The sequence below is a fragment of the Platalea leucorodia genome (assembly GCF_965183815.1).
Source record: "Platalea leucorodia genome assembly, chromosome: 3".
NCBI lineage: Eukaryota > Metazoa > Chordata > Aves > Pelecaniformes > Threskiornithidae > Platalea > Platalea leucorodia.
The window spans coordinates 111331325-111355368 of NC_138825.1; the positions used below are offsets into that span (position 1 = coordinate 111331325).

The 24044-nt window shown below is 50.4% G+C and overlaps 1 protein-coding gene across 1 annotated transcript; it reads right to left on the bottom strand.

Annotated features, from left to right (window-relative positions):
- Positions 1–1301: 1301 nt before the first annotated feature.
- On the bottom strand, positions 1302–16893 carry CYS1 (cystin 1; the record flags this gene model as incomplete). Its single annotated transcript, XM_082305608.1, has 3 exons — positions 1302–2636; positions 8043–8095; positions 16693–16893. 3 exons carry the CDS (start codon positions 16891–16893, stop codon positions 2531–2533), a joined length of 360 nt encoding a protein of 119 aa, XP_082161734.1. The 3' UTR covers positions 1302–2530.
- Positions 16894–24044: the final 7151 nt, after the last annotated feature.

Genomic DNA, 24044 nt, shown 5'->3' on the forward strand with positions numbered 1-24044 from the left:
TGGAACAGGCTGCCCAGGGAAGTGGTTGAGTCCCCATCCCTGGAGGTATTTAAAAGACGGGTAGACGTGGTGCTTAGGGACACGGTTTAGTGGTGGACTTGGCAGTGCTAGGTTAATGATTGGACTCGATGATCTTAAGGGTCTTTTCCAACCTTAACGATTCTATGACTCTATGATTCTATCTCCCCATGCGTGCCAGACTCTGGGGACCTCGGTGCAAGGAAAATCCTGTCCAAAAGAATGAAATCCAAACTGAAGGGAAATCTAAAAGAGTGTGGTGATTAAAGCAAGACAGGGTCTGGAGTACCGTGGTTGCCTATGGTGCTGGAGTCAGCAGGTTTCCCATGTTTTTCCTGCTCTCCACAGGCACATTCTGCTCACCCCAGTAGGTCTTTGAGAGCTGCTGAAAACTAATACAAGCTCTGGGAGATCTGGCTGCTGATGCTTGACAAGCTGCAGAGAAACTGTTCTTACCACAGCTTAGCAGCACTAGTAGGTCTAAATATGACTGTTCCTGCCAAAAAATAAAGTGCTGTCATTCAAAACTGGATTTTTTGTGGGAGGGTTGGAGAACCCTTGCTCCAGAGGGCCCACCCAACTTCTCTCAAGCTATGCAAGGACGTCTGCTTTCTACTCTGGCTACTTCTGGGCCATCACGGTATCATAGAATGCTTTGGGTTGGAAGGGACCTTAAAGATCACCTAGTTCCAACCCCCCTGCCATGGGCAGGGACACCTTCCACTAGATCAGGTTGCTCAAACCCCTGTCCAGCCTGGCCTTGAACACTTCCAGGGATGGGGCATCTATCACCTCTCTGGGCAACCTGTTCCAGCGTCTCACCACCCTCACAGTAAAAAATTTCTTCCTTATGTCCACCTAAATCTACCCTTTTTCAGTTTAAAACCATTACCCCTCACCCTGTCAAAGCGCCCCGGCCGGTGTGCTGGGAGCTCTTGCCTCCAAGCTTACGTAGCTTTGCGGGAGGTCAGCTCCCCTTCTGCTGCCCACCTCTGCTGGCCGCCTGGCAGCTCCTGAGCCCTCAGGCAGAGCGCAGTGGCCAGCCTTGCTGAAGCCTGCTGCTGGAAAGACAACTGGAGCGTGAGTATGTGTGCCAGGGGTGTAATCGAGTGTTTGCCTCACGGCATCCCTCCTGCCATCCTCCAAGGATACATTTTGCTTGGTCTCTGCAGGTACCGTAAGATGATTCACCATGTAAGCTGGACACCCTTTTTCATAACAACATTTGACGCCTTTACTGAGGGCTACATCGAGTACAGATGCATTTATTTCTGATTCACAGACACCAGGAATTACAAAGAAGTTAAAATGCAGCATCTTAAGATGTGTCCTGCTGTTTCCTCTTGCATTTGCACAGTCTATGTGAAGATTTCATCTGATGTCTTTTATGCTTCAGCTGAAGATGGAAACAAGGTACTTTTCTACTTCTGATAATAAGCAGCTACTCATAATACATTAAGATGCAGGTAAAATAAAGGCAGAAACTGTAAAATCCCAGGCTTTCCTGTCAGGGACCACTGAAAATATATGGTTTTCTTTGGAGAGCCGACTTTCTGTTTTATTTTGCAGTCAGCTAATGGTACAATGTAGTGATTTTTCTTCTGGGTTACCTACAAGAAATAAATGGCAAGGCCAGGACTGATAATTCTGAAAACTGATCGCAAACAGCTGCTCTGGAATAGCGTGCAAGTTCCTCTCAAGATGGATGGATGATCCCTGGCCGCAGCAAGGCAGTGCCAGGGATGTGCCTCCTGCTTTCACTGGAGGATCCACACCTCGAAGCCCCAGGTACCACACCAATGCTGGCATCCCACCCCGAAGGGATTGTACAAATCCTATGCTCCCTGTTGGCTCCCAGGAGTCTCATTTGCCTGAGCAGTGGGATTTGAACTCTGGGATGACACTGCCTACATACCGGATGGTGGGCTCACTCCTCTTTTCATCTTACATCCCATGCTGGGGACCATGTTCAAAGAGACAGTGCCAAATTCAGACCTGGAGGCTTGCGCAGCGCAAGGAGTGAATTTGGCCTGTTTTAAGTGGCAGGAAAAAAATTTCATGCAACACCCCCTTAAGTGAGATCTGAATCGAGTTATATTGCTGCATTTTTCTTCTGCTATGACAAAACAAGATCTTCCTTCAAAGCACCATATCTCAACACTTCTAGTATGACACTTCAATTCTCGTACGTCTTAATTTGTAAATACCATTTAGAAATGAGCTTCTAAATATTGATTGGCAAGATGAATCGGTCCCTCTTCCAGCGGCATCGATCAGAAATCAGCAGCTGGTGAGGATCTTCATGCTCTCACGCAGAATTGCTCAAGAGGGCTTTCTCCTCCATGTTTCCCAAGCAGCTGCACTGCCTCTCGTGCTTCACCTCCGCTCGCCACCCACCGCTCCTGTGCCGTCTCACTGTGAGAGGTGTTAGCAGCAGTTTTTGTCAGCAGCAGTTTTGCTCCAGCTGGGCTTCCAGGGTCGTGCTGGAAGTTCTCGTGGTGTGGGGTTGGGTTCAGCGGCAGTACTCCTGCTCGATGCTTGCCATGAGCTCCTCCTCCGAGTAATCATATGATATCGTGGACTGTCCCGCCGGCTTCTTGCTGCTCCTTTGTGGGCACCTGCCGGGGAAGGGAAGGAGTTATTGCTATTATGAAAGAGAATCAAGCTCTGAAGACACAAGATGACCCTTACTTGATTTTTTTTGTGAATGAAAAGATGGAGCTGCACCTGGCTTTCTGAGACTCAGATACTCTGTCACATCTAGTTCCCATACCCCACAGGCAGATCACTTGATGACATTTGCTATCACTTGGCATCTATCTTAATCTGCGAGTTCATTACAGTACAGCCCTTACGATGCTCCAGATCAAACTCTCAGAGCCTTTCGGTGAGTTAGGTTTGAAGCCCAGCTAAAGGACTGCATAACCTTTATGCTAGTTACCAGTTTTAAGGTTTTATGCAGAAAGGGGTTTCTTTGTGTCTGTGAGGGATTTGAGTTTCAATCAAAATATGAACGCAGCTACCTCAAACTGCTCTTATGGCTTTTATTTATTTTCACATCAGCACAACTCTCTCACAAGTGGGAACTGATGTATGATTCAAAGGGAACTGGTATGGGTTTTATTGGTATTATCAGAGGTGGTTTATGTTGGGTACAAGGGAAATCTGTGCCTGCGTGCATGAGGGAGAACAGTGAAAAGTCTTCTGCAGGCTTTGACCACTGTGGCTCATGCTGCCAAATGAGTCTACTTGATCTTGCCCTCCAGGGCTCAAGAGAGGAGACAACAGCTGACAAGCGAGTTCTCCTCCTTGACCTTGTAGAAAACTGGGAGATGAGCGAGCCGGGCCGTCAGGCTAGTCATCTCTGGAATTTGGGGCACGTGACTCCATGAGATGGACGTCATGGTGAGGTGCAGAGCTAAGTGGAGGCTTGAGCTGGTACATCCAAGCTGTAAAGTGCTCTGCCATGCCATGTCAACCGAGATCGGTGGGCTTACTTTGTGGCCAGCCACTGGCAGAGAACAAACAAGCAAGAAAGAAATGTTTTTTTATGGCAGTTGTCTGGTTGCCAAAGAGGAGAGATTTTCATATCTGATAGCATGGCTTCATATCTATCCCAGACTCATTATGTAGCATCTGTCGACTTACCCTTTCGCTAAGGATGAGATCTATCTCACCCTTGGTCTTGTAGCTGGGATTAATTTGGTCATTAGCATCCTTTAGTGAAAAAAACGAGGACCTATTTATCAGATGAAATCATAGGAGCTGCCCAATGCAGGTAAGTAAATGTAGAGTCAGAATCGAAGAAGAGAACCCTGAAATGCTTTTCTAAGGAAACTTTGTCATATAGGAGAAGTGCTTTCATAAGCCCTTAGCTGTCTTTGACAGACAAGAACTGCTGTCCTTGGGTGAGGGAGCATCCACAACACTCCTGAAGCAGGCAGCAGCCAGTCTCCTGCCGCTGTCGCTGCGGAGCAAACAGCACCAATGCCACCCTTCCTCTGTTCTTAACTGCCCAGGTCAGAAAGGCTCCTGCCCAGTCCAGCTGCTCTGACCTGGCTGTGTTAACGCCGTGCCCCCTGCATGTCAGAAATAGTTTGATGCTTTCCCTGGAGCCACCTGATGGCCAGCTGGCGTGGCAGCTGGGTCATGTGGGTGTCCTACGTTTATTTACGCTGGCCCCTGCCCTTGATGGCAAGTTCTACTGGCAGCAAGATGGCAGCAAGTAGGATTTAGCAAGTAGACTCTTCTGCTTATTCCTTTTGTTAATTTTCCTTCTGATGGACTGCAAGCAATCTAGTTTCCACTGCAGTAAATGAGAGCTGGGAAGAAAGCTAAAAGTCCAAGAGCTCGAACCATGCACCAGCAGCTACAAAGCAAGAACTGGGGAAAGGAAATGCAGAAATATGACTTAAACACATGATTTATGGATTTAAACTCTGCACTGTGACAATCCTTAAACCAATTTTATATGACGTGATGAATTAGAGGCAGAGCCCTTGGCAGCTTGCTTGCAGGCCCACAGAAGAATCATTGTTTCTCTTAGCGGTTACATAATTTCCCACTGTTAATTATTCTTGATTCTTTGGCTTGCGTGGTGACCTCCAAGCGGGCGAGAAAATCTCCAGGTAAAACTGGAACTCATTGAAACATAGATGTGCTTTTAAAAAGACAGAAGCAAATCCCACCTACCATGCACGTCCCAGAATTGAGAGGAATAGAGAGGGCTGTTTATTTCAAGAGCAAAGGAAAAGCAAGTTGCTGCTCATGTTCTTTCTCTCTATTGTTGTGGCAAAGTTCTGTATCGTTTAATATGGAAAAATAGAAATAAATTTAAAAAATTAGAGGTTCTATCTGGATAAAAGGAGAAACTTCCTCACCCTGAGGACAGCAAGCAGAGGAACAGGCTGCGGCTGCACAGGCTCCATCCTTGGAGGCTTTCAGGACCTGATGGGACAAAGCCTGCAGCGTTCTGCTCTGACCGCACAGCTGATGCAGCTTGGAGCAGGAGACTGGACTAGAGGCCTCCTGAGGCCCTCCCAGCCTGAACCTTGATTGGAAAGGCATGTTGGTGCAGCTGTTTCTGCTGGTCCTGAATTAAGGGAGAGGCTGTGGCAGGGAAATCCAGAGCGCAGGACGTGGGCAGGACAGGAGCTGGTGGGCCACGAGCCTTCTCCTGCGCTCCTCCAGCAGGAGAGGAGGCCCCTTGCTGCTCTCATCAACGCGCAGCCAGGGCTGCAGATCAGGGCTTGCAATCACGTTGAATCCAGCTGAGGGCTGGTAGACTTTCCCATTCGGAAAATAACAGGTCAGTACCTTGAGGGGAAAATTTTTCAAACCCCAGATGTTCTGGGGGAGAGAGAAACCTGGTAAGGAGCAATGCTGAGAGGGAAAGAGCTAGCTGAAAAGCCCCTGAGAGGGGAATTTGCTGCATGGTAGGACAGCAAAGAAAAAAAAGGCCGATGCAACTCCATCAAGATTCCTGTGCAGACTTCTGTGCAGTATCTCGTTACTAAAAAATTATTAACAGCTTGGAGGGAGTTTAGAAAGCAGCAATAAAAGTTATTTAGGGGGCGAGAGTGAAACAATTTAGGAAAGAGGAAAGCAAGAAATGTGCTCCATTTCGGCTAAAGGCCTCTCTGTGTTTAAAGATTATTAAAGGGAGGAGGAATTTATTTTTTTTAATGGAAAGACAATGAACTATGCGATGAGGAGATGGAAATGCAAAGGGTAAAATTAGACCAAAAGTGAGCAAACACCACCTTTGAGCAAGACGTTGGGGGTGGTGTGACAGCCTCGCCAGCAGTGGGGATGGCTGGCAGTGCTGCGTCCCCGGTGTCAGGCAGCTGCCTGGTGTGGGGGAGAGCTGCCTGCGGGCTCTGGTGACAATATCTCTGATGGGTGGCTAGGGTGACAAGCTCCTAGGTAGAAATGTGAGTTAAGTGGCTGAAAATTGGGTTGGGGTGAATCTAGGCCACTGTTTTTTATCATTTTGCTGAGGATGGGAAAGTCCAGGGTTAATCATTAAAATGCCTTCTCCAAAATCTTGCAGCTGAAAAATGGGTCAAAACAACACCCTGGTAACTCTGCCAGTGACACGAGCCTTGGCAGCAATTACACGATCGTTACAGCGTTCCGGGGCTGTGTCATCCCACCCGTGCACTACCAGATGCCAGACAGTGGTTCACAAAAGAATTGCAGGGGGAAAGAGAGGTAACGCAGCACAATCCGGAACCCATCCAGCTGTGTTCCCATGCGCATCGAAGGTATTTATTAGGGCCTGGTTTAGATGCTTATGTGGTGTCACACAGGAATATTTGCAGTACAGGAGGTGCACACCTACAGCATCTATCTCACATGACTGCCCTCTTGCAGATAGTATTATGTCTCCGTATCTAGTTTTTTTTCTCCCTTCTTGACATTTATTTCTTCTTTAATTGGCTTTATGGGAACTTCTTCAGTCAGCAACTCTATAAAGACAAGGCTGATTTTTGCTGCTTGTAATGTGAGTGTTTATCTAGAATAATTCTAGCCGCAGAAGTGTGAAGGATGAGACACCTACGCACATTAACCGCTGTTTCTGGGGCTTGATTTGATTTCTTCAAAATGCAGTTTTTCTGGGTGTTGGACCATTTCCAAAAAAATGTTTGCATGCAGCTCTTGCCAACAGAAGTTGCAGCCCTGCTTATCACGGGCGCTACAGGCACTTCACACGTGAGCAATGGGGCTCTGCAGCGGGTATAAAGCAAACGTTATCCACATGAAAATAAGCTCCTGCTTTGTCATCCCAGATGGGAAACCAGTTTCTGCCATCTCAAGTCTTCCCTTTGCGCATCACACAGGGAGGGAGAAGGAAAGCCCTGGTAGGGGATGAGGGGCCAGCGAAAGCCTGGGGCTGGGGAGCTCCGTGGGGGACTGTGCACCCTGCGAGCAGACTGCTCAGTTGCCATTGTAGCCCAAAGCCCACTGAGGATGCTGGAGAGCCCAGGAAAGCCCACAGTCGTCACGAGTGCCCATATGGGCCTTGCTGTCGGGAAAGCCAGGGTCAGGGGTGTTTTCCGAGTGCTCCTGAAATCAGCAGCCTCGCCAGGCGAGCTCCCAGCCAGCTGGGAGGGAGGGGAGGAGGATGAGGATGGGAAAGTCCATCCTCAGGAGGAGCTGGCGCCGGGGCTCTCGTGTCACATCCACCAGCGCTGCTTGGCGGTAGTAGGTCATACAGCCCGACGGCCAGGATCTGCAGATAGTCGGCTCTCGAGTGCTGCAGGAGCAGAGGGGCTGGATGACAGTCAGAGAGAGCCTGATGTTTAAGAGAGTCGCTCTTTAGCGTAAGGACATGATATTTTCAGATGGATTTTCAAGCCTTTTCATTTCATGTGGGTTACTTTAACACATGCATCAAACTGTTCCCATCGCTTTTGGTGCAGGCAGACTCGGAGGCACAGTCTGCTCAGTAGCTTTTGCTTGTGGATGGAAGATTTCAGGTTTCTTTTGTTTGACACCCAGAGCAGTGGGTCCCCACCATTCCCCTGTCCCTGAGGGATGTTCATGTCTCTAACTGGTGTAGCGTGGGAGTTTCTCGTGAGTTTTCTCTTATGATTCCTGAGGAGCGAAGAGATGTTATCCTTCTTTTCTACATGCTGCAGAGCCCACAGATGACCTGTGAGTGAACCAGGGCCTGAGCTACTCACTGGGGCAACTCTCCGCAGCTTTTCACAAGCTCCTTCAAGGTGCCTCTGTGCCATGTGGACATCCTACTAAATTCTGCATTGCTCATGACCAGGAATGAATCTCTGTACTGTACTTGAGCTGGAGCCTGGATCTTTTCAGGCAGCACAGCTCCAGAATTTTCTTTTAACTGGCAAACACGCAGAGGACAGAATATTTAGGGCTACAAATGTCTTGACACCATCCCCACCTCTCTTTTGTACAGTGGAAGGCATGCAGGAATACCTTTCCCCTTTATGCTCCCTTCGTTTCAGCTGCTTTTACCCCCTGAAGTTATAATTAAAGCACAGGGTACTCACTGATGATCGGCGTTGTTGTTCTCTGGGCCTGGTGGGCTTCTGGTTGACAGAGCCTGCGAAAGAAGAAAAGTCATGTATTTCAGTTGTGACATTTTAAAGTCAAGGGAGGTGATTCTTCCCCTCTACTCCACTCTCATGAGACCCCAGTTGGAGTACTGCGTCCAGCGCTGGGGCCCCCAGCACAAGAAAGACATGGACCTGTTGGAGTGGGACCATGAAAATGGTCAGAGGGCTGGAACACCTCTCCTATGAGGAAAGGCTGAGAGCGCTGAGGTTGTTCATCCTGGAGAACAGAAGGCTCCAGGGAGACCTCATAGCAGCCTTTCAGTATATAAAGGGGGCTTACGAGAAAGATGGAGAGAGGCTTTTTACCAGGGCCTGTAGTGACAGGGCAAGGGGCAATGGTTTTTTAAACTGAAAGAAGGTAGATTTAGGTTGGATATAAGGAAGAAATTATTTATGATGAGGGTGGTGAGACACTGGACCAGGTTGCCCAGAGAGGTGGCAGATGCCCCATCCCTGGAGGTGTTCATGGTCAGGTTGGACGGGGCTCTGAGCAACCTGATCTCGTGGAAGATGTCCCTGCCCATGGCAGGAGAGTTGGACTAGATGATCTTCAAAGGTCCCTTCCAACCCAAACCATTTTTTATTTCTGTGAAACCTATCTCTGTCCATAGCAGGCCATTTCTGCCCTGGTTTAAACCCCCAAACAACCTCTGTGGAGGCAACATGGGTACAAGAGAGTCCCCTTTACTAACCACCCTTCTGCTAGCTCTGTTTCAGCATTCAGGGCACCTGGGTGGCTGCAGGCTATGGAACCGAAATTACCAAACATTAACTCGTTAAACCCCCCAGTTTTCCCATGACAATGCACTGCCCCACCAGCTGACAGGTAGTAGTATGAAAATACCTTCTAAGGAAGGAAGTTATGGCAACACGGACCCAATTCTTTTCACCCGACAAAGCTGTTTCCCTGCAATGATTCATTGGGAGTGAAATATCCACCTTCCCTGCGCTGGAAGACCACAGGTTTCCAATGGGACACAAGGGGGGCAACCAAAGCCAAACCTAACGGCATTTAAAATGGGAAGATGATGGGACCCTGTGTCTGTCTGAGCCCCCAGCTGGACCAGTAAGAAAACGAACCCCCTGCAGCCAGATGCTACTGAGAAGAACATAACTTTCATCTTTTTCCACTTCTCCACTGTGCTCTTATGGGGAAAGGGAGGAGGACAAGGACAAGGCCTGTGGCTTTGCACAAAACTAGACCCATTTTGGCCTGCTGTTATTTTTTCTGAGCTGCAGTTCTGAAGCTGGTGGGCCTCCTTCATACAAGTTACCCTGAGTTTCACGATGACACAAACAGATGTTAAACGGGTAGCACACAGAACCAGTGAGGACTTGGCTTCCAGAAAATAGAAATCAAAAGTTGTTCCATCAGTGTGGAAAAGAGGAAAAGATTTTTCTGTACAAGAAAAAAGGGAAGCGAAGGAACCAGAGAGAGGTGTGGAAAAGCTTGCAGTTCAGAGCCGTTGCCTGTACATCTGCTGTGCCGTGTTTCTGCAGGGCTGGATGGGATCAAGCGATTCCTCAGCAAGATCATGTATCTGCTCTTGAAATAAGTCAAACCTGTGCTGCCTCAAGGTCCAGCAGTGCACGGGACTGGTGTTGGTAAGCGTGGGAGCTGTAGAGGGGAACTACCCCTCTATAGGCAGCGCCAGTACAGGGAGGATGGCTTTATGCACAGTTTTGCACTGATTTAAATCAGTTGGTAACGGTCAGGCTTGTATGTGCTGTCTGCTGGACAGAAATGTCCACCTGAGTGTCTGCCTTTATTGCACGGCACCTAATTTTAGTTTGAGAGGAGATGTTTTCACTACAGTCCTTCCTTAGCTGCTTCACATGCGGATCCACAGGAGCTGAGCTTTAAACACAGTGCTTTTCTGTTTCTTCCCTGCTTTTTGGGTGGGCTTTGTGCTGCCATGGTCACTCTTGGCTCCCATGCTTAAGCAGGTGAGGTGGGGCTGCAGCAAAGACACCTCTCTCACGGCACTGGGTCAATGCCTCTTCCAGGTAAGTCCTAAGTAGCTTCCACTTCTGGAGCTGGGAAAGGTGTCTGCTATACACAGCCTTTCATGTCCCAGCTGCTTGCTTAAAATCACAAACTAAATCTCTATGAAAGACCTGTAACATCTTTTGATACCTGTCAAAAGGCACTCCCTTTCAGAAGAGCCCCTGCTCTTTGGCAATACTTTGTTTTCTCTGGAAGAGCCTGAACTGTTCTAGAAACAGCTCCTGGGTCCAAGTGGAGATGAGGCTATGTGTGAAAGCTGACGGTGAGGGAAGAAAGTTCTCTCCTGGTTATTTAGCATCGTTTCTTGGCAATCTCCCGCAAGCAACAAGAGCAAGTGGCAGTGCCAGGAGGATGCCATGCTGAGCTCCAAGGGCTGACTCCTCCTGGGAGTGCACCCCACAACGCAGCCCCTCGTCCTCACCATCACCCCCAGGCTACTGCTGCCACCCCAGTTTCCTTCCACTGGGCGAAGAACATCATTCATCCTTGGCACCAAGGGGAATACAGTTCTCCAGGAGTGCTTTGATGCTGCTCTTGCCACAGCGAGAACCCAGCTTCCAACACTTCTGGGCAAAGGATGGGTTTGGATCAGTTGAGGGAGGGGTTTGAGTTGTACAGTAGGTTGTCTTTTTTTCTTCCCTTGTGGCTGACTCCTCCATATTACGAGCTGTACGTGTTGTGTGGGTGGAAGACAGAATTAATTAGTCATCAGGACAAAGCAGCTCTGGTTAGCAAAATCTGCTTCTCTGTGCAAAATCAGCTCCCACCTTCTCCAAGGGATCTGTCAGCAACAATGCTTATTTCCCAAGAGAATTCAGCATTGGCACAGGTAGATCTCCAATTTAATCCGATGCATCAGGAAAAACTGGGGGGGGGGGGAGTGAAAACAAAAGGCACCTCCAGCCTCTGCCTTTCCACCGCTGTCAGAGCCTCCGCACTTCGGGAGCTGCTCCTAATTCCCGCGGGCGAAGGACGCGTGGCTCCGCGGTGCCCGAGTGACACCATGCGCCGGGCAGGATGCGGAGCAGGGGCTGTGGCAGGCAGTGAGACACAATAAAAACTGACCCCACCCAGCCCGCTCGGGATTGCTGTAATGCACATGTTGCAAGTTCAGCAGATAATTAGTATTAGCCCTTTATGTGGGTTAAGATGATGCGCACGTCACGACACTTAATATTATGGGTTCCTATCCTACAGCTAAATAAGTAATTGCTGGCCTGGTTGGCCTATGCCCTGTTAAGAGATAAATGAAGTCAGCTTCTCCTTTCTGCAGCTTGCAGTCATCTTTTTATTACTCATCCAGACTGCAGCGTGTCTCCTTGTTTTCCACCCTGTTCCCAGTGTAGGCATCTTGTGCTGGGGTCTGTTGTGCTACAAAGCCCCACATCGCCCCACATCTCCCCCTCCTCCAAGTTTGAAGGCTTAGATATTAAGCTCACCGAGCATGTACTCAGGTTTAATTTAATGTAATGAGATGTGAGGTGGAGTGGTTTGACAGCCGTTGCACACACAGTTCAGCCATCCTGTATGTTAGGGCAGCGGCTCCTGGGAGCAAGGCGGATCAGAGAGCTGGAAGCAGGAGCTATCTCTCTTTACCATATGCATGAACCAGCGCTCCCGGGGTGCAGCTTCCCGCTCCCCCCAACCTGATGCAAGCTGTGGCTGGTGTTCCTCATCCATCCTGCCAGCCCTTACCCCACAGCTCCCTCCCTTCTCCCTCTGTCAGCTCTAGCAGCCGCGGGTGAGCTGGGTGAGAACACCCTTCCCTGGGACGCACGGGGCGATCTGCAGCCGTGCACCTTTGGGGGCTCTGAACTGTCCCCAAGCTGCATTGAAACCGGTCGACTATAGTCTAAACTATAGTCTCAACCTCATTGTCTCCAAAACGGGGTGGCCAAATTCAAGCTGCCTCTTGGGGATGGTCCCTGTGCTGGCCCCTGAACCATGCCCAAGCGTTATTTGAGAGACTGAAAGTTGCCGAGACCAAAACCATGCCAGGGACCATCCTAGCAGCTCAGCAGGGCAGACCATCATGGTCCGATGCCCCGCAGCTGCTATGGTGTAGTTCACCAGTACAGATATGGCCCTGAGATAGAGTAGAGAAGAGAGAGAGACCCTGAGTGGTCCCGTCATGTACAAGGGAGCCTAGAGAGTGACTGAGCCACCTAAAACATGTACATGGGAGCAGTGTGGTCCCCTGCCAGTGTTGCTCTGCTGCGCTGTGATTTCACAACGTGGCTTTTCTGCAGGATGTAAGCCAGTGCCTCCTTCCCTGCCTCTGCTGCTCCCAAATCCTTCCTCACAAACACCCCATGAACTGGACCAGGGGACCAGCCTGAGCTGAAATGAAAATCTCCCCCCTTGGAGGGGAGGGAGGCGATGTCAGACAGAGCGCATCGCAGATGCAATTTGCAGCACAGCTGCAGATGGCTGAGCTGGTACAGCAGAAGGGCAGCACCCTCCAGCGACGCCAGCAAATGATGTGGGTGGCTAAGCCAGTCATCACTGCCAAAACCAGCCTCTCATGAACCCACAGCTGGAGTTAGCACTGGCAAAACCATCTAGCTTACCTAACGTGTAGATAGGTACCAAATGGGACGTATAGCCCCAGCTGCATCATCCCAGGCAAAGCAGGCCCAGCCTTGCTCCGGTCTGCAGCAACATCCTCTGGCCAGCGAAGGAACTGGGAACAGGCAGTGGAGGGGAAGTGGGCAGGGATGCGGGGAATTCCCACGCTTCCCCTCTCCTGCCAACTAAAACACCAGCTCCCAGCTATTCTGCGCATGCCTTGTGCTTAGTTTGTAGATCAGGAATGATTTCAGGGCAAAAGTGATCCATGCTCTGCCGAGTGATGTTGGGGAAAAAAATACCTAGCCAGCAGTTTTCGGAGTCCAGCTGCAACACAGCTGTGCTGGGAGGGTGACACTGGCTGAGGGGACAGCACAGCTTGCTCCTCGCTGGGCTTCGGTGAAGTTTCAGGTGCTTTTAAAAAGACGAGGAAGGTAAAGTGAGGAAATTAACTGCAGAATCTGAAATAATCTGACTTTGAACTTTTCCCTTAGCTGCTTCCCTTAGCTGTTCGGAGTTCAAGGGGTCCCAGATGTTCAGCTGGAAAAGATCTTTTCTGAAGTCACCCTGGCCAGTGGAGCACGGCTGCCTACACGACTGTAGGAGAACATGTTGACTCGAGGGCATTTTTGACTTTTAATACAACCAGGAAGAAAATGCTGAAATAAATTGCTAACAGCACGGAATTAGAAAGATCAAATTTCTGTTGGGGGAAGCATATTTTAACAAAAGTAGGAAAATAAACCTATCTGAATTCCTGCAAGAAACTAATGGGGTATGACATTAAATGTCCCCACAGGACCCCTCTGTGTTTGCAGCTCGGCCCAGCCAGCCATGAGATGATGCTGCGCCACACCAATCTGCAGAAAAAACATTTATCTGGCTGAAAAAAACAGGCAAAGTTTTGAAGACTTGGGGGTTTTTAAAATATGTGATAGTCCCTCTAGAAGATGGTTAATACACCCTCTACCTGTGTTATTCCCCTGCTGCGGCCGGGGTGATCAGCTTACTGTAATCGCACCCCGTCTCCAGTCAGGAGGAACGACGGTGCTGTGGAAAAAGCTGTTAAAAGCAAGACCCTAACATGTCTGCCTGATTTTTCCATTTCAGGAAACCAGTGGGGAAATGCCTGAGGCCGCGGCCTCTCCCCTGGTTTCCACCGAGAGCTGCCACCCCGCTCTTTTTCTGAGTTGAGCAAAGAAATGAGGAAAAAGCATGTATAACCAAACAGAACCGACGGCAAGCCTGAAAATGGACGTTTGATGCTGAGAAGGAGGTGTTGGGGTCTGCTCTGAGCTGGGTTCATGTTCCCCATCAGGATTTGGTTCCCAGCCCGTTGCTGTGATGTGCTTTCACTCTTCTCACTCCCAAGCACTATCTGAACGCAACAGAGGTGCCTCAAGCCTTTAAATGCAGGCGCATCCCTCTCCACCAGCCCTTGCCACCTGGCCTGACTGCCCATCGGCACTGCCAGCTTGCTGCTGGAGGACAAAGTGCATTGGGGTTCAGGTGGGAAAGCACAACACCGATGCACATCATGCCCAGGAGAAACCCAGCCGCAACAGCAGAGCGCCGAGTCCTGCTTGCAGGCAACCTCTCTCTTCTGGCCAGTGGCAAACCTCTCCTCTCCTCCCACCAGCCAGAATCTGCTTCTCCACAGGCTACTTCTCATCAGACTTTTCTACTGTAATACCTCCTTGTTGCCTTTCCTCCTCCTGCCTCGTCTTTCCCCCATTAGCTCTGCTCAATCAACACATCCCTTCTCTGAAATTTCTTCGCTCATCCCCCAGTTTGCACAGCTGAACAGGGCAAAGCAAGTAAGTTCCCACCACGAGACAGAAATTATAAATGACTGGCTGGGAAACTGGCAAGACTGAGAGAAATTGCCCTCAAAATTTCTAGCAAGGAACTAGTGACACAACGAAGCTGGTATCCCTTTCCAGAAACCTCCTCCACTGGCCTCATGGGAAGGGTGGGACTGCCGTTTGCACAACAACCTAAAAGACTAAATTGCATCCAGTAAACAAGCAAAACTTGGTGCTGCAAACAGTTTCCTCCCTCCTTCTCTCAGGCTAATGACTTTTTAGGCCTCAAGGTCTCAGAACGGTAAGCCCATGACTGCTCTCTCAACAGGACCATAGCCACCTCAAGTTCAGGTAAAGAAAGTGCTGCGATGAAGAGCTTCAGGTTTTCCCTGAAAATATCTAAGACTTCTCTTGTATGTCTTTTATATCTTCGAAAAACACTGGTAAGTCTTTGCTGTCTTTCAAGCAACCTGTTTGGGTGCAACCAAGAGGCAAACAAGAGGCAGCAGCAGCAGCTGGTCAAGGAGACACACAAGATGCTCGGCATCACCGTCACCTCACGGGCAGCACAGCTGCGTGCTGCACCCACTTGACCACACTGGGTGACTGAAGCCTCACGTGCCTGCTTCAGGTTGAATTTTGAGGGTCCTCACAGACATCTCTGTGCTGCAAGGCTTGACGGTGTTCCCACCCCGGGCTTGCATGGGGTGTGACCGCGACCCGGAGCGGCCGAGGTGATGCTATGGGTTCCTCACCAATGTTTCTGCCAGAGGAGGAGGTCTGCAGCAGGGAGCTGGGCACGGTGACCCGCCCCTACACCACCCCAGGGGCCACATCTTAAATTCTTCATCCTTTCTGGTTTGCCCCTTGTCATTAGTTCACTAATATGCCACGGTATACTGTCTCTCTACTGATTTTTGTAAAGAAAGATGGGGGCAGCTCTGTTGCCTTTCTGATGTGTAATTACCCAGAATATACATCACTTCAGAATAGAGCTAAAATACCACTTTATGCACAGGAAAATTCACGACCAATATCATTATTATTTTTAAAGATCCAGACATGATGTTCACATGTGGAGACAGAGGCAAAATGGACAACAGCAGCTTCTATGCCTGCAAGTAAAGATAAATGGGGGAAGCCGGGAGGACTGCTCATAAATGAGAGTCACTCAGGGGAGAAAGCGGTGCTGCACTGAGCTCCCGTTCATACCACAGGAGGGTTTGGAGTTAAAAGGGCAAGGAAAAAATATGACAACGCAAGATCTCTATTTTATTTCCATTCCCAAATCTGACTTTCTTTGAGGCTTTTCTTTAAAACTTGTCTAAAAAAAGGGTTCTCATACTGAACCCTGCCAAGTTTCCTAATGGCAAATTTATTTTGTATTGAAGTTATCCTTACCCCACAGACACGCAGCTTGCAGTGGAAACTATACACTTCTAAAAGAGCAAAACTGAGGCATGCAAGGCAGAAAGTCCTAGGTCGTCAATATTTGTCTCTATTTTTAAATTTATTACTTGAGTCTGATGGCTTTGGTGCATCTGCGTGGAGCAGCGTTTATCTAACAAACAGCACGCAACTTCCAAAGCTGCGCTAAGATGAAAGAAGCTGGTCATTTTTGGCCTCATCACCAGATGACACAGATGCTGCTGTTATTTTTGGATAGGAAAAAAAAAAAAAGATAAATCTCAGCTCCCTCAGAGGCAAATCCACTATTTGTTAAACAGAAAGAGACCGAAATGCTTCTTTAGGAAGAGCCAGACTGCAATTGCAGCAGATTGGCAAACATTAAATGGCAGCTTTACCTTCACATTTTAAAACTTCTGTTCACAGCCCTGACCCAGAGAAAAGCGCCAGCCGTACTTCATGAAGTCGAGCTATTTCCATAGGGCAGGAAAAGAAACTTTCAGTAGCGCAGGGAAACTGGAGAAGGGGATGGCCCGTTTCGGGACGGTATTTCCCTTGCACCAGAGAGAGAAAATGCAAAGGGAGCAGCGAATGTGACGGAGCGCGGTTTGCCAGCGGAGATAAAAAGGATTTAATGCCATTTGCATTTTGAGGAAGCCATGGCTGCAGCAGTCAGCGTCGCCTCGGCAGGGCTCCCCAGCCCGGCGGGTACCCCCCAGGGACGGGGCCCGGGGGGCAGCGCCGGGAGGGCCCGCCGGGTCGCGGGCTCCGCTCGGGGGCCGGGGCGGGCACTTACCGGCTGCTCGTCCCGGGGCGGGGGGATGCCGCCGGCGGCCGGGGCTCGGCGGCCGGGGCCGGGCAGCGCCGCCGCCTCCTCGCACTCGGCCGGCACCGTCTGCAGCAGCTCCCGCTCCTCCGCCGCCGCCGCTCTGCCCGCGGGCGCCGCCGCCGCCCCCGCCGCCGCCGCGCCCCGCCGCCGGCTGCTGCCGCTGCCCATGGCCGCCGGTGCCGGGCCAAGGGGCCGTGCCGGCGGGGGGCGGCGGGGAGCGCTGGGCCCGCCGCCTCTCCCGGCCGGGGCGGGCGCGGGCGCGGTTCTTGGCCGCTCCCCGGAGCCTGGGTCTCCCAAAACCTTTTTTTTTTTTTTGGGGGGGGGGGAGGAGAATCCCACCCAGAAGCGCCCCAGGGCCAAGGGAAGGAACCGGTGATGCAGGGGAGGGATGCACGGACGTTTCTAACCGCCGTTTTTGAGCCCAGAGCGCCGGCAGGCTGCCTCGCTCCGCTTATCCTTCCAAAACCTTCAAACCCAGCCCGTTATCTCAAAAACTTTCAAAACCAGCCCGTTATCTCAGGCCTCCCGAGCCTCCCGTTCCTTACGTACATCTCCCGGGGCCCTGGGGGGAACATTGTCATCTTCAGGGACCGTGCAGCAGGAACAGCAATCCTGGGCTAAATTCAAGCACACCTCACTCAGACGGGTCTTTGCAGACTTTTGGAAAATAACGCAGCCCGGAGGATGTCATTTGGGGCAGGTTTTGGGCACTGAGTGCCCGTTCTGGCAGCATTCCTGGGCCAGGGAAATTTTCCACCCTAGGACTAACCAGTGAACGGAGTAGAGTTTCAGGAAGCCCCCGTGCAAAGGAGGGGACAGCTGGGCACCTCCGCAGCCTGTCCCCATGGCCAGAGTCACTCTCTGCTTCCCGGCAGCCTGCCGAGCCGGTGGAGCAGATCCCTTAACCATCCTCAGCTGCTTCTCTCTGTCTTTGCTTCCGACAATAAAACATTTGCGCAATTGTGGGACACTCCGGGAGGTATCGCTCAAATTAAAAAGTACCTGTTAAAGGCAAGACTGTCGTTTCTCCCTGGGGAGGAGAGCAGGGGGGTAAAGCGGCTGCTTGGTTTCCAGCCCCTATCTGCACGCAGGTGAGTGGGAGGGAGAGCAGCTCCTGCAGGGCGGCAGCTCCCCTCCTTCCAAACCAGAGGCTGATAAAAGCAGGAGGGGCAGAGGAGTGCCTCCTGACTGCTCCTCATCACCAATTGCAATGATTGTATCTACCAGTCATTCATTCTGCTGCTTCTTCCTAAACCACCAAGCTAAAGCCCAAGAGTTTGTAAGGGAGGGGCTGGAGGAGAGAAGGCAATGAGCGGTCAGATCGTTGCCAGAAGGGTGGGCTTATAAGAAGGGGGCTTATGAGAAAGGTGGGGACAGACTTTTTAGCAGGGCCTGTTGCAATAGGACAAGAGGTAATGGTTTTAAACTAAAAGAGGGCAGATATAGACTAAATACGAGGAAGAAATTTTTTACAATGAGGGCAGTGAAACACTGGACCAGGTTTCCCAGGGAGGTGGTAGATGCCCCATCCCTGGAAACACTCAAGGTCAGGTTGGATGGGGCTCTGAGCAACCTGATCTAGTTGAAGATGTCCTTGCTCATTGCAGGGGGGTTGGACCAGATGACCTTTAAAGGTCCCTTCCAACCCAAACCATTCCATGATTCTGTGAAGGATGTTCTGTGGGAAGAGGAGATCAGCTGGGAGTCTGGGGGTGTGGTGTCACTCGCAAGGCCTGGCTCTGGGGCAGGGGAGGTGACAGAGAAGATGCTTTGGATCTGAGGTGGGTCTTGGAGAAAGAAGAAGTGATGGGGCCTGGTTGTTGAGGAGGAGATGGGGGAGCTGAATGTGGAATTAAATAATGACAAACAAAGCGTGCAACATATGAAATGGCTGAAGGATGCAAGGCGAGGAACTGCCATCATTCTGCTCTGACCTGGCAGCACACGCCTTATGAAGACCTTCCTCTTGGCAGAGAAGCTGAGGGACACTCAGCAGCCGTGTGGTCATATTTACTGAGCGGTTAAAGGCAGCCCTGTCTCTCCCTGTGCACCACGTGGCTCCAGGCACCGGCACACCTCACGTGCATTAGTGCGATGGGCTGTTCCAGCTGGAGGAGAGGGGAGGGACAGGAGAGGACTTTTGACCTTGGCCCTGCTGACTACACTGAGGGAGTTCAGTCCCAAGTTTAACTCAAGCTGCTTCCTTGAATTAACCCAACCTATGCTGCATTATCCCGGGAAAGAACATTCCTGTAGCCATGTTGCTTTTTGGATAAGGTATAAGCATCTCTGAAAGCAGAGGAGGCAGCTGGGGCTTTGGGCTGGGTGGGAGCAGAGGTGTCGCCAGCCCCCGTGGGCTGCGGCGGGGCCGTTCCTCAGGGCTCACCGGGACACGGGGCCCTGCCGCCTTTTCCTGGCCTGTTTATCTTGGTCTGCAAGAGGCGACGTTTCTGAGCCCTCCCCAGCGTGGGCTCCTGGGGGTCTGTGGGTTGAGGTTTACCATGTGTGGTGCCTCCCTCCCCAAGGAGAAAGGCTCTGCAGGCACTAGGGACAAAAAACATTCCCAACAAGAATTGAGCAAATTCCTCCTCCTCCTCCTCCTCCTCCTCCTCCATCCCTGTGGGCTGTCTCTGAAGGACTGGAGCCTCCTGGAAAATTTCCTGGCTGCCCCCATGGAAACAGTTCATTCCAGGGCAGTCGCTCAGATTCGCTTGGAAGCGACGCCGGCTCCATAAACCAGCTGTCAAAATGAGCTAAATGCCTCGTGTTTTGAAGCAGCTCGCTGCTGGAGCCAGGAAATTGTTTGAGCAGCGGTGACCCCAAATGCTGCTGTGGTTTAGCAGTGACACTGAAGGACTCCGAGGCCGTCCAGCAATATTTCCCTGCTGCAAAGACTTTAGGACTGCTCAGAATTAAACAGAAGATTTTCTAAAAGCTAAAGGCCTGGTAAGCACATGACTCCTCAGGAAAATCAATGAAAATTGGCTATCAAATTCCTCTTCATGATGGACTGGTGGCTTTTAACACTTTTTACCAGCAGGGCTAATAGATAATATCTTGGCTGATCTTCAAGAGCAAGGGTTGGAAGTGTGTAGTGCAAGTGCCAAGTATGGCATGTGGATCAATTTTGGATGGCACCCAGCCAGGCCAGCAAGGAGCCAGGAGCCTTCACATCCAAAGCACAGCATTGAGAGAGCCAACGGCATGCCGGCTCCCGGCTTTCCTCGATCCTGTGGGAGACCAGGAGCTCTTCTGGAGGACAATGCTGGAGTTGCATGATAGGTGGCTTCTTCTAACTCCTGCTGTGCTGGCACCCTCAGCCTCTGATATGGGAAAGAAAAGGACGTACGCTGTATGTGAAAGGTTGCCTACCTCTGTCAGCCAGCACTCTTCAAACCTGGCAATCATCTCTTCTAATAAAATAATTAATTACGGATATATATATATATATACACGCATGCATACACGCACACATCTATACTTATACATATTAACACCCAAATATTGCCCAAACCATCACATTTATTTCTTTATACCTTTGAGGAACATGGGATTGTTTTAAGATTGCTGTTATCCATTGAAGCCACTATCACTGATTTGTCCTGCTGTGGTATTTGACTGGACTTCCAAGACCAATGGCCAAAGTGGAGTCGAGACATGCAATTGCCTGGACAAAATGTGCCTTTCAGATCTTATTTTCGGATTGCTCATTCCCTGAGTATAAGAATAAACCAGACTGACTACTTCTCATCCCATGTCTTACCCCATTCCCAGACTACAGGTAGGACAGTCACTCTTCTCTCCCCTGACAGTCTTTCATCTGCGAAGGGACAGGCCATGTGAAAACTGCAGCTAGCTCCAGTCAAGTTGCTTGTTCTCTGCCTTGTCCCCAGCCCCTGGTCACTGCGGGACGGTCTCACAAACCTTATCCCACACTTTATCTCAGCTTCAAATTGAGAATCTATAGTCCCAGACTTTCTCTCTATTGAAGCCATGGGCTTGTTGCTGCCCTGTGATCCAGAGCTTAAGCTTTTTGCTTCCTCAGGTCTTTGCTCTCTGGCTCCAACCCCTGAAGCAACCCCCCGGCCACAGGACAGATCTTCATGGCTTTAGCCAGTGCAAGGACCAGCACAGCCCATCCCTCTCACTCAGCAGCTTTAGCGTGAGGAGGGGACGGGGAGGGTGGAGGACAGAATCATAGAGTCATAGAATCATTAAGGTTGGAAAAGACCCTTAAGGTCATCGAGTCAACCATTAACCTAACACTGCCAAGTCCACCTCTAAACCACATTCCTAAGCGCCACAGCTACACATCTTTTAAATACCTCCAGGGATGAGGACTCAACCACTTCCCTGGGCAGCCTGTTCCAGTGCCTGACCACCCTTTCAGTGAAGAAGTTTTTCCTAATGTCCAACCTAAACTTCCTCTGGTGCAACTCGAGGCCATTTCCTCTCATTCTATCGCTTCTTACTAGGGAGAAGAGACCGACCCCCACCTCGCTACAACCTCCTTTCAGGTAGTTGTAGAGAGCAATAAGGTCTCCCCTCAGCCTCCTCTTCTCCAGGCTAAACAACCCCAGCTCCCTCAGCCCCTCCTCATAAGACTTGTGCTCCAGACCCTTCACCAGCTTCGTTGCCCTTCTTTGGACACACTCCAGCACCTCAATGTCCTTCTTGTAGTGAGGGGCCCAAAACTGAACACAGTACTCGAGATGCGGCCTCACCAGTGCCGAGTACAGGGGCACTATCACCTCCCTGGTCCTGCTGGCCACACTGTTTCTGATACAAGCCAGGATGCGATTGGCCTTCTTGGCCACCTGGGCACACTGCTGGCTCATGTTCAGGCAGCTGTCAACCAACAGCCCCAGGTCCTTTTCCGCCAGGCAGCTCTCCAGCCACTCTTCCCCAAGCCTGTAGCGTTGCATGGGGTTGTTGTGACCCAAGTGCAGGACCCGGCACTGAGCCTTGCTGAGCCTCATACAGTTGGCCTCAGCCCAACGATCCAGCCTGTCCAGATCCCTCTGTAGGGCCTTCCTACTCTCCAGCAGATCAACAGTCGTGGCCGAGTTGGTGTCATCTGCAAACTTACTGAGGGTGCACTTGATCCTCTTGTCCAGATCATCGATAAAGATATTAAACAGAACCAGCCCCAATACTGAGCCCTGGGGAACACTGCTCGTGACCGACCGCCAACTGGATTTAACTCTATTCACCCCAAGGTACCAACATACCCTCTGCCCCACAGACAAGGCTCCCCTGGCAGAAGCAACACCACGAGAGGGTCCCAACACCAGCATTTGGGAGGGGGTGTTGTGTCCAGGCTGTATTGCTGTTCACCCCGGCGAGGCATGATGGGCAGCTGCAGCACTACCAGTAGTTACTATGGGAGCACCAGAGAGCAAACATAGGAGGAGTTTGCTTGCTGGGTAAAATAACAGGCTCTCTCCGATATAATAACCAAAACAGAACATGGGCAGCTCTGTTTTTTCAGGTTTTTGTTCCCACTATAAATTTTCTAGGCTATTTGCAGTTAGTTCATTGAAGAAGCTGATCTTGTAACAATAAATATCACACCACATGTGTTTAGGTTTTGTCTTCTTTCCTGATACTTGCTGTATTTCCAGCAAGTCTTCAATAGAGATAGATACAGTCCCTTGGCATAAGAGCTCTGGAAATCTGGGCGTGGGGTTGTGGTCATCTCTATTAACCACAAAAAAGATTATAATTCAAAGTTAAAATATATCATGTCAGAAAGAATCTCTCCATCTTGCTCACTGACTGAAAGGGTGGTTTATCCTGTGCTGTCCAGGCACCCCAAGGTCCCCCCGCGGGGTACCCACTTCCCGGGAATGTGGCATGGAGAGATGCTGCATCTTCCCGGTTGCTGCCCACGGTGGCACGGACGCTGGCCCACCACTGCCGGGACCTGGACACTCCTGCCTTGCACCATGAGGACACACTGGCAAGCTTGGAGTGAGCCTGGAGATTTTGGTACAGATTTTTACTGTGGATTTGTTAGAAGCAGCCCAGTGAATGCCGATTAGAAGTTTGTTTAGATTTCAAAACAGCTTATGTGGCTTTTGCCACGCTCTAAGAAGACAATAATAAGATTTGACCTCCATGGAGCAAGCAGGGAAACCTTAATCTTTCCCACTGCAAACTGCTGGACTGGTGTTACCCTTCAGTGATCAGGTTTATTTATTAATCTGCCTTTCTAGCATTAACTTTTGCGTAGCAAAGGCAATGTGTACATTGCTCAGATCAGAGCCAGCCTCCATCACCTGGCTTTCCAAACCTTTTCCCAGATGTCGTCTTCACTTGTTTTTTCTACAGTTCTGACACGAAAATCCTGCAAAATGTATTTCTAATTTTGACTGTTCTTCAGACCTTTGCTTTGATGCAGAGACCTCACGTCCTGTGAGTCTGAGCCACGTCCTGACCTGATGTGCTGTGAAATACAGCGAGTGGAAAAAGCTGGGCTTGAGAACGGAGCACAGAGCCAGCGTTGTCTGCTTGGGGACCCAAAGGGGGAGCGGGAGGAGGGAATTGGCTTTGCTGCCACAAGCTGTCCGAAGAAAAATAACTGCAAGAGAGAGGCCAGTGAGACACAGAGAGGAAAGGTCCAGGAGGCTGAGGTGGAAGGTGGTGGTTAGGAGTTAATGTTCCTAAGCCTGCTCCATCTCTGTTGCTGCTCAAGGTGCTGCTGTGTGCTGAGCATCCCTTTCACCAGCTGAGATGAGCTGGAAAGGTGGGTGCTTCACAGAGGGGGAGACCGATTCCCTTGCTGAAGAGCCATCCTGCAGCAGGACGAGGCCCAGGACGCAGCGGAGAAACCACAGCTAGAGGAGGGACGGAGGCTGCCCCCGTGTAATTAGCGGAGCTGGGCTTTGGCCCAGGGCTGAAGTTTGACTCATCTAATTTGCAAAAAAACTGCTGAGAACAGATGTTTAAATATAAAAACATCTTTTTTAGGAGTGTCCTTTCAACACATCTTGGATTTTACTGCACCCTAAGCATTGTCAGTAAATACTTTTTTCCTCCCTGCTTCCCACATTTTAAGGGAAGGGCTCTGCTTTGTTCAAAAACACGAGAACAAAGACCCAGCCCAGTGAAGAGTTACATTTTGTGTGTCTCACCATGCTGTCTCTCTGCGGTCTTTCCTTTGGGAGCATGGAGGGCTTGCGCCGTGGGAGCACTTCCGCCAGCGGCAGCTGCAGCCGGCTCCCGCCCGAGCATCTCTGTGCGCCGGAGAGGCAGCTGTGACACAGCTGGAGTATGACGGTATGTCCCATATGAGCAGCTTGTGTGCTGACAAGACA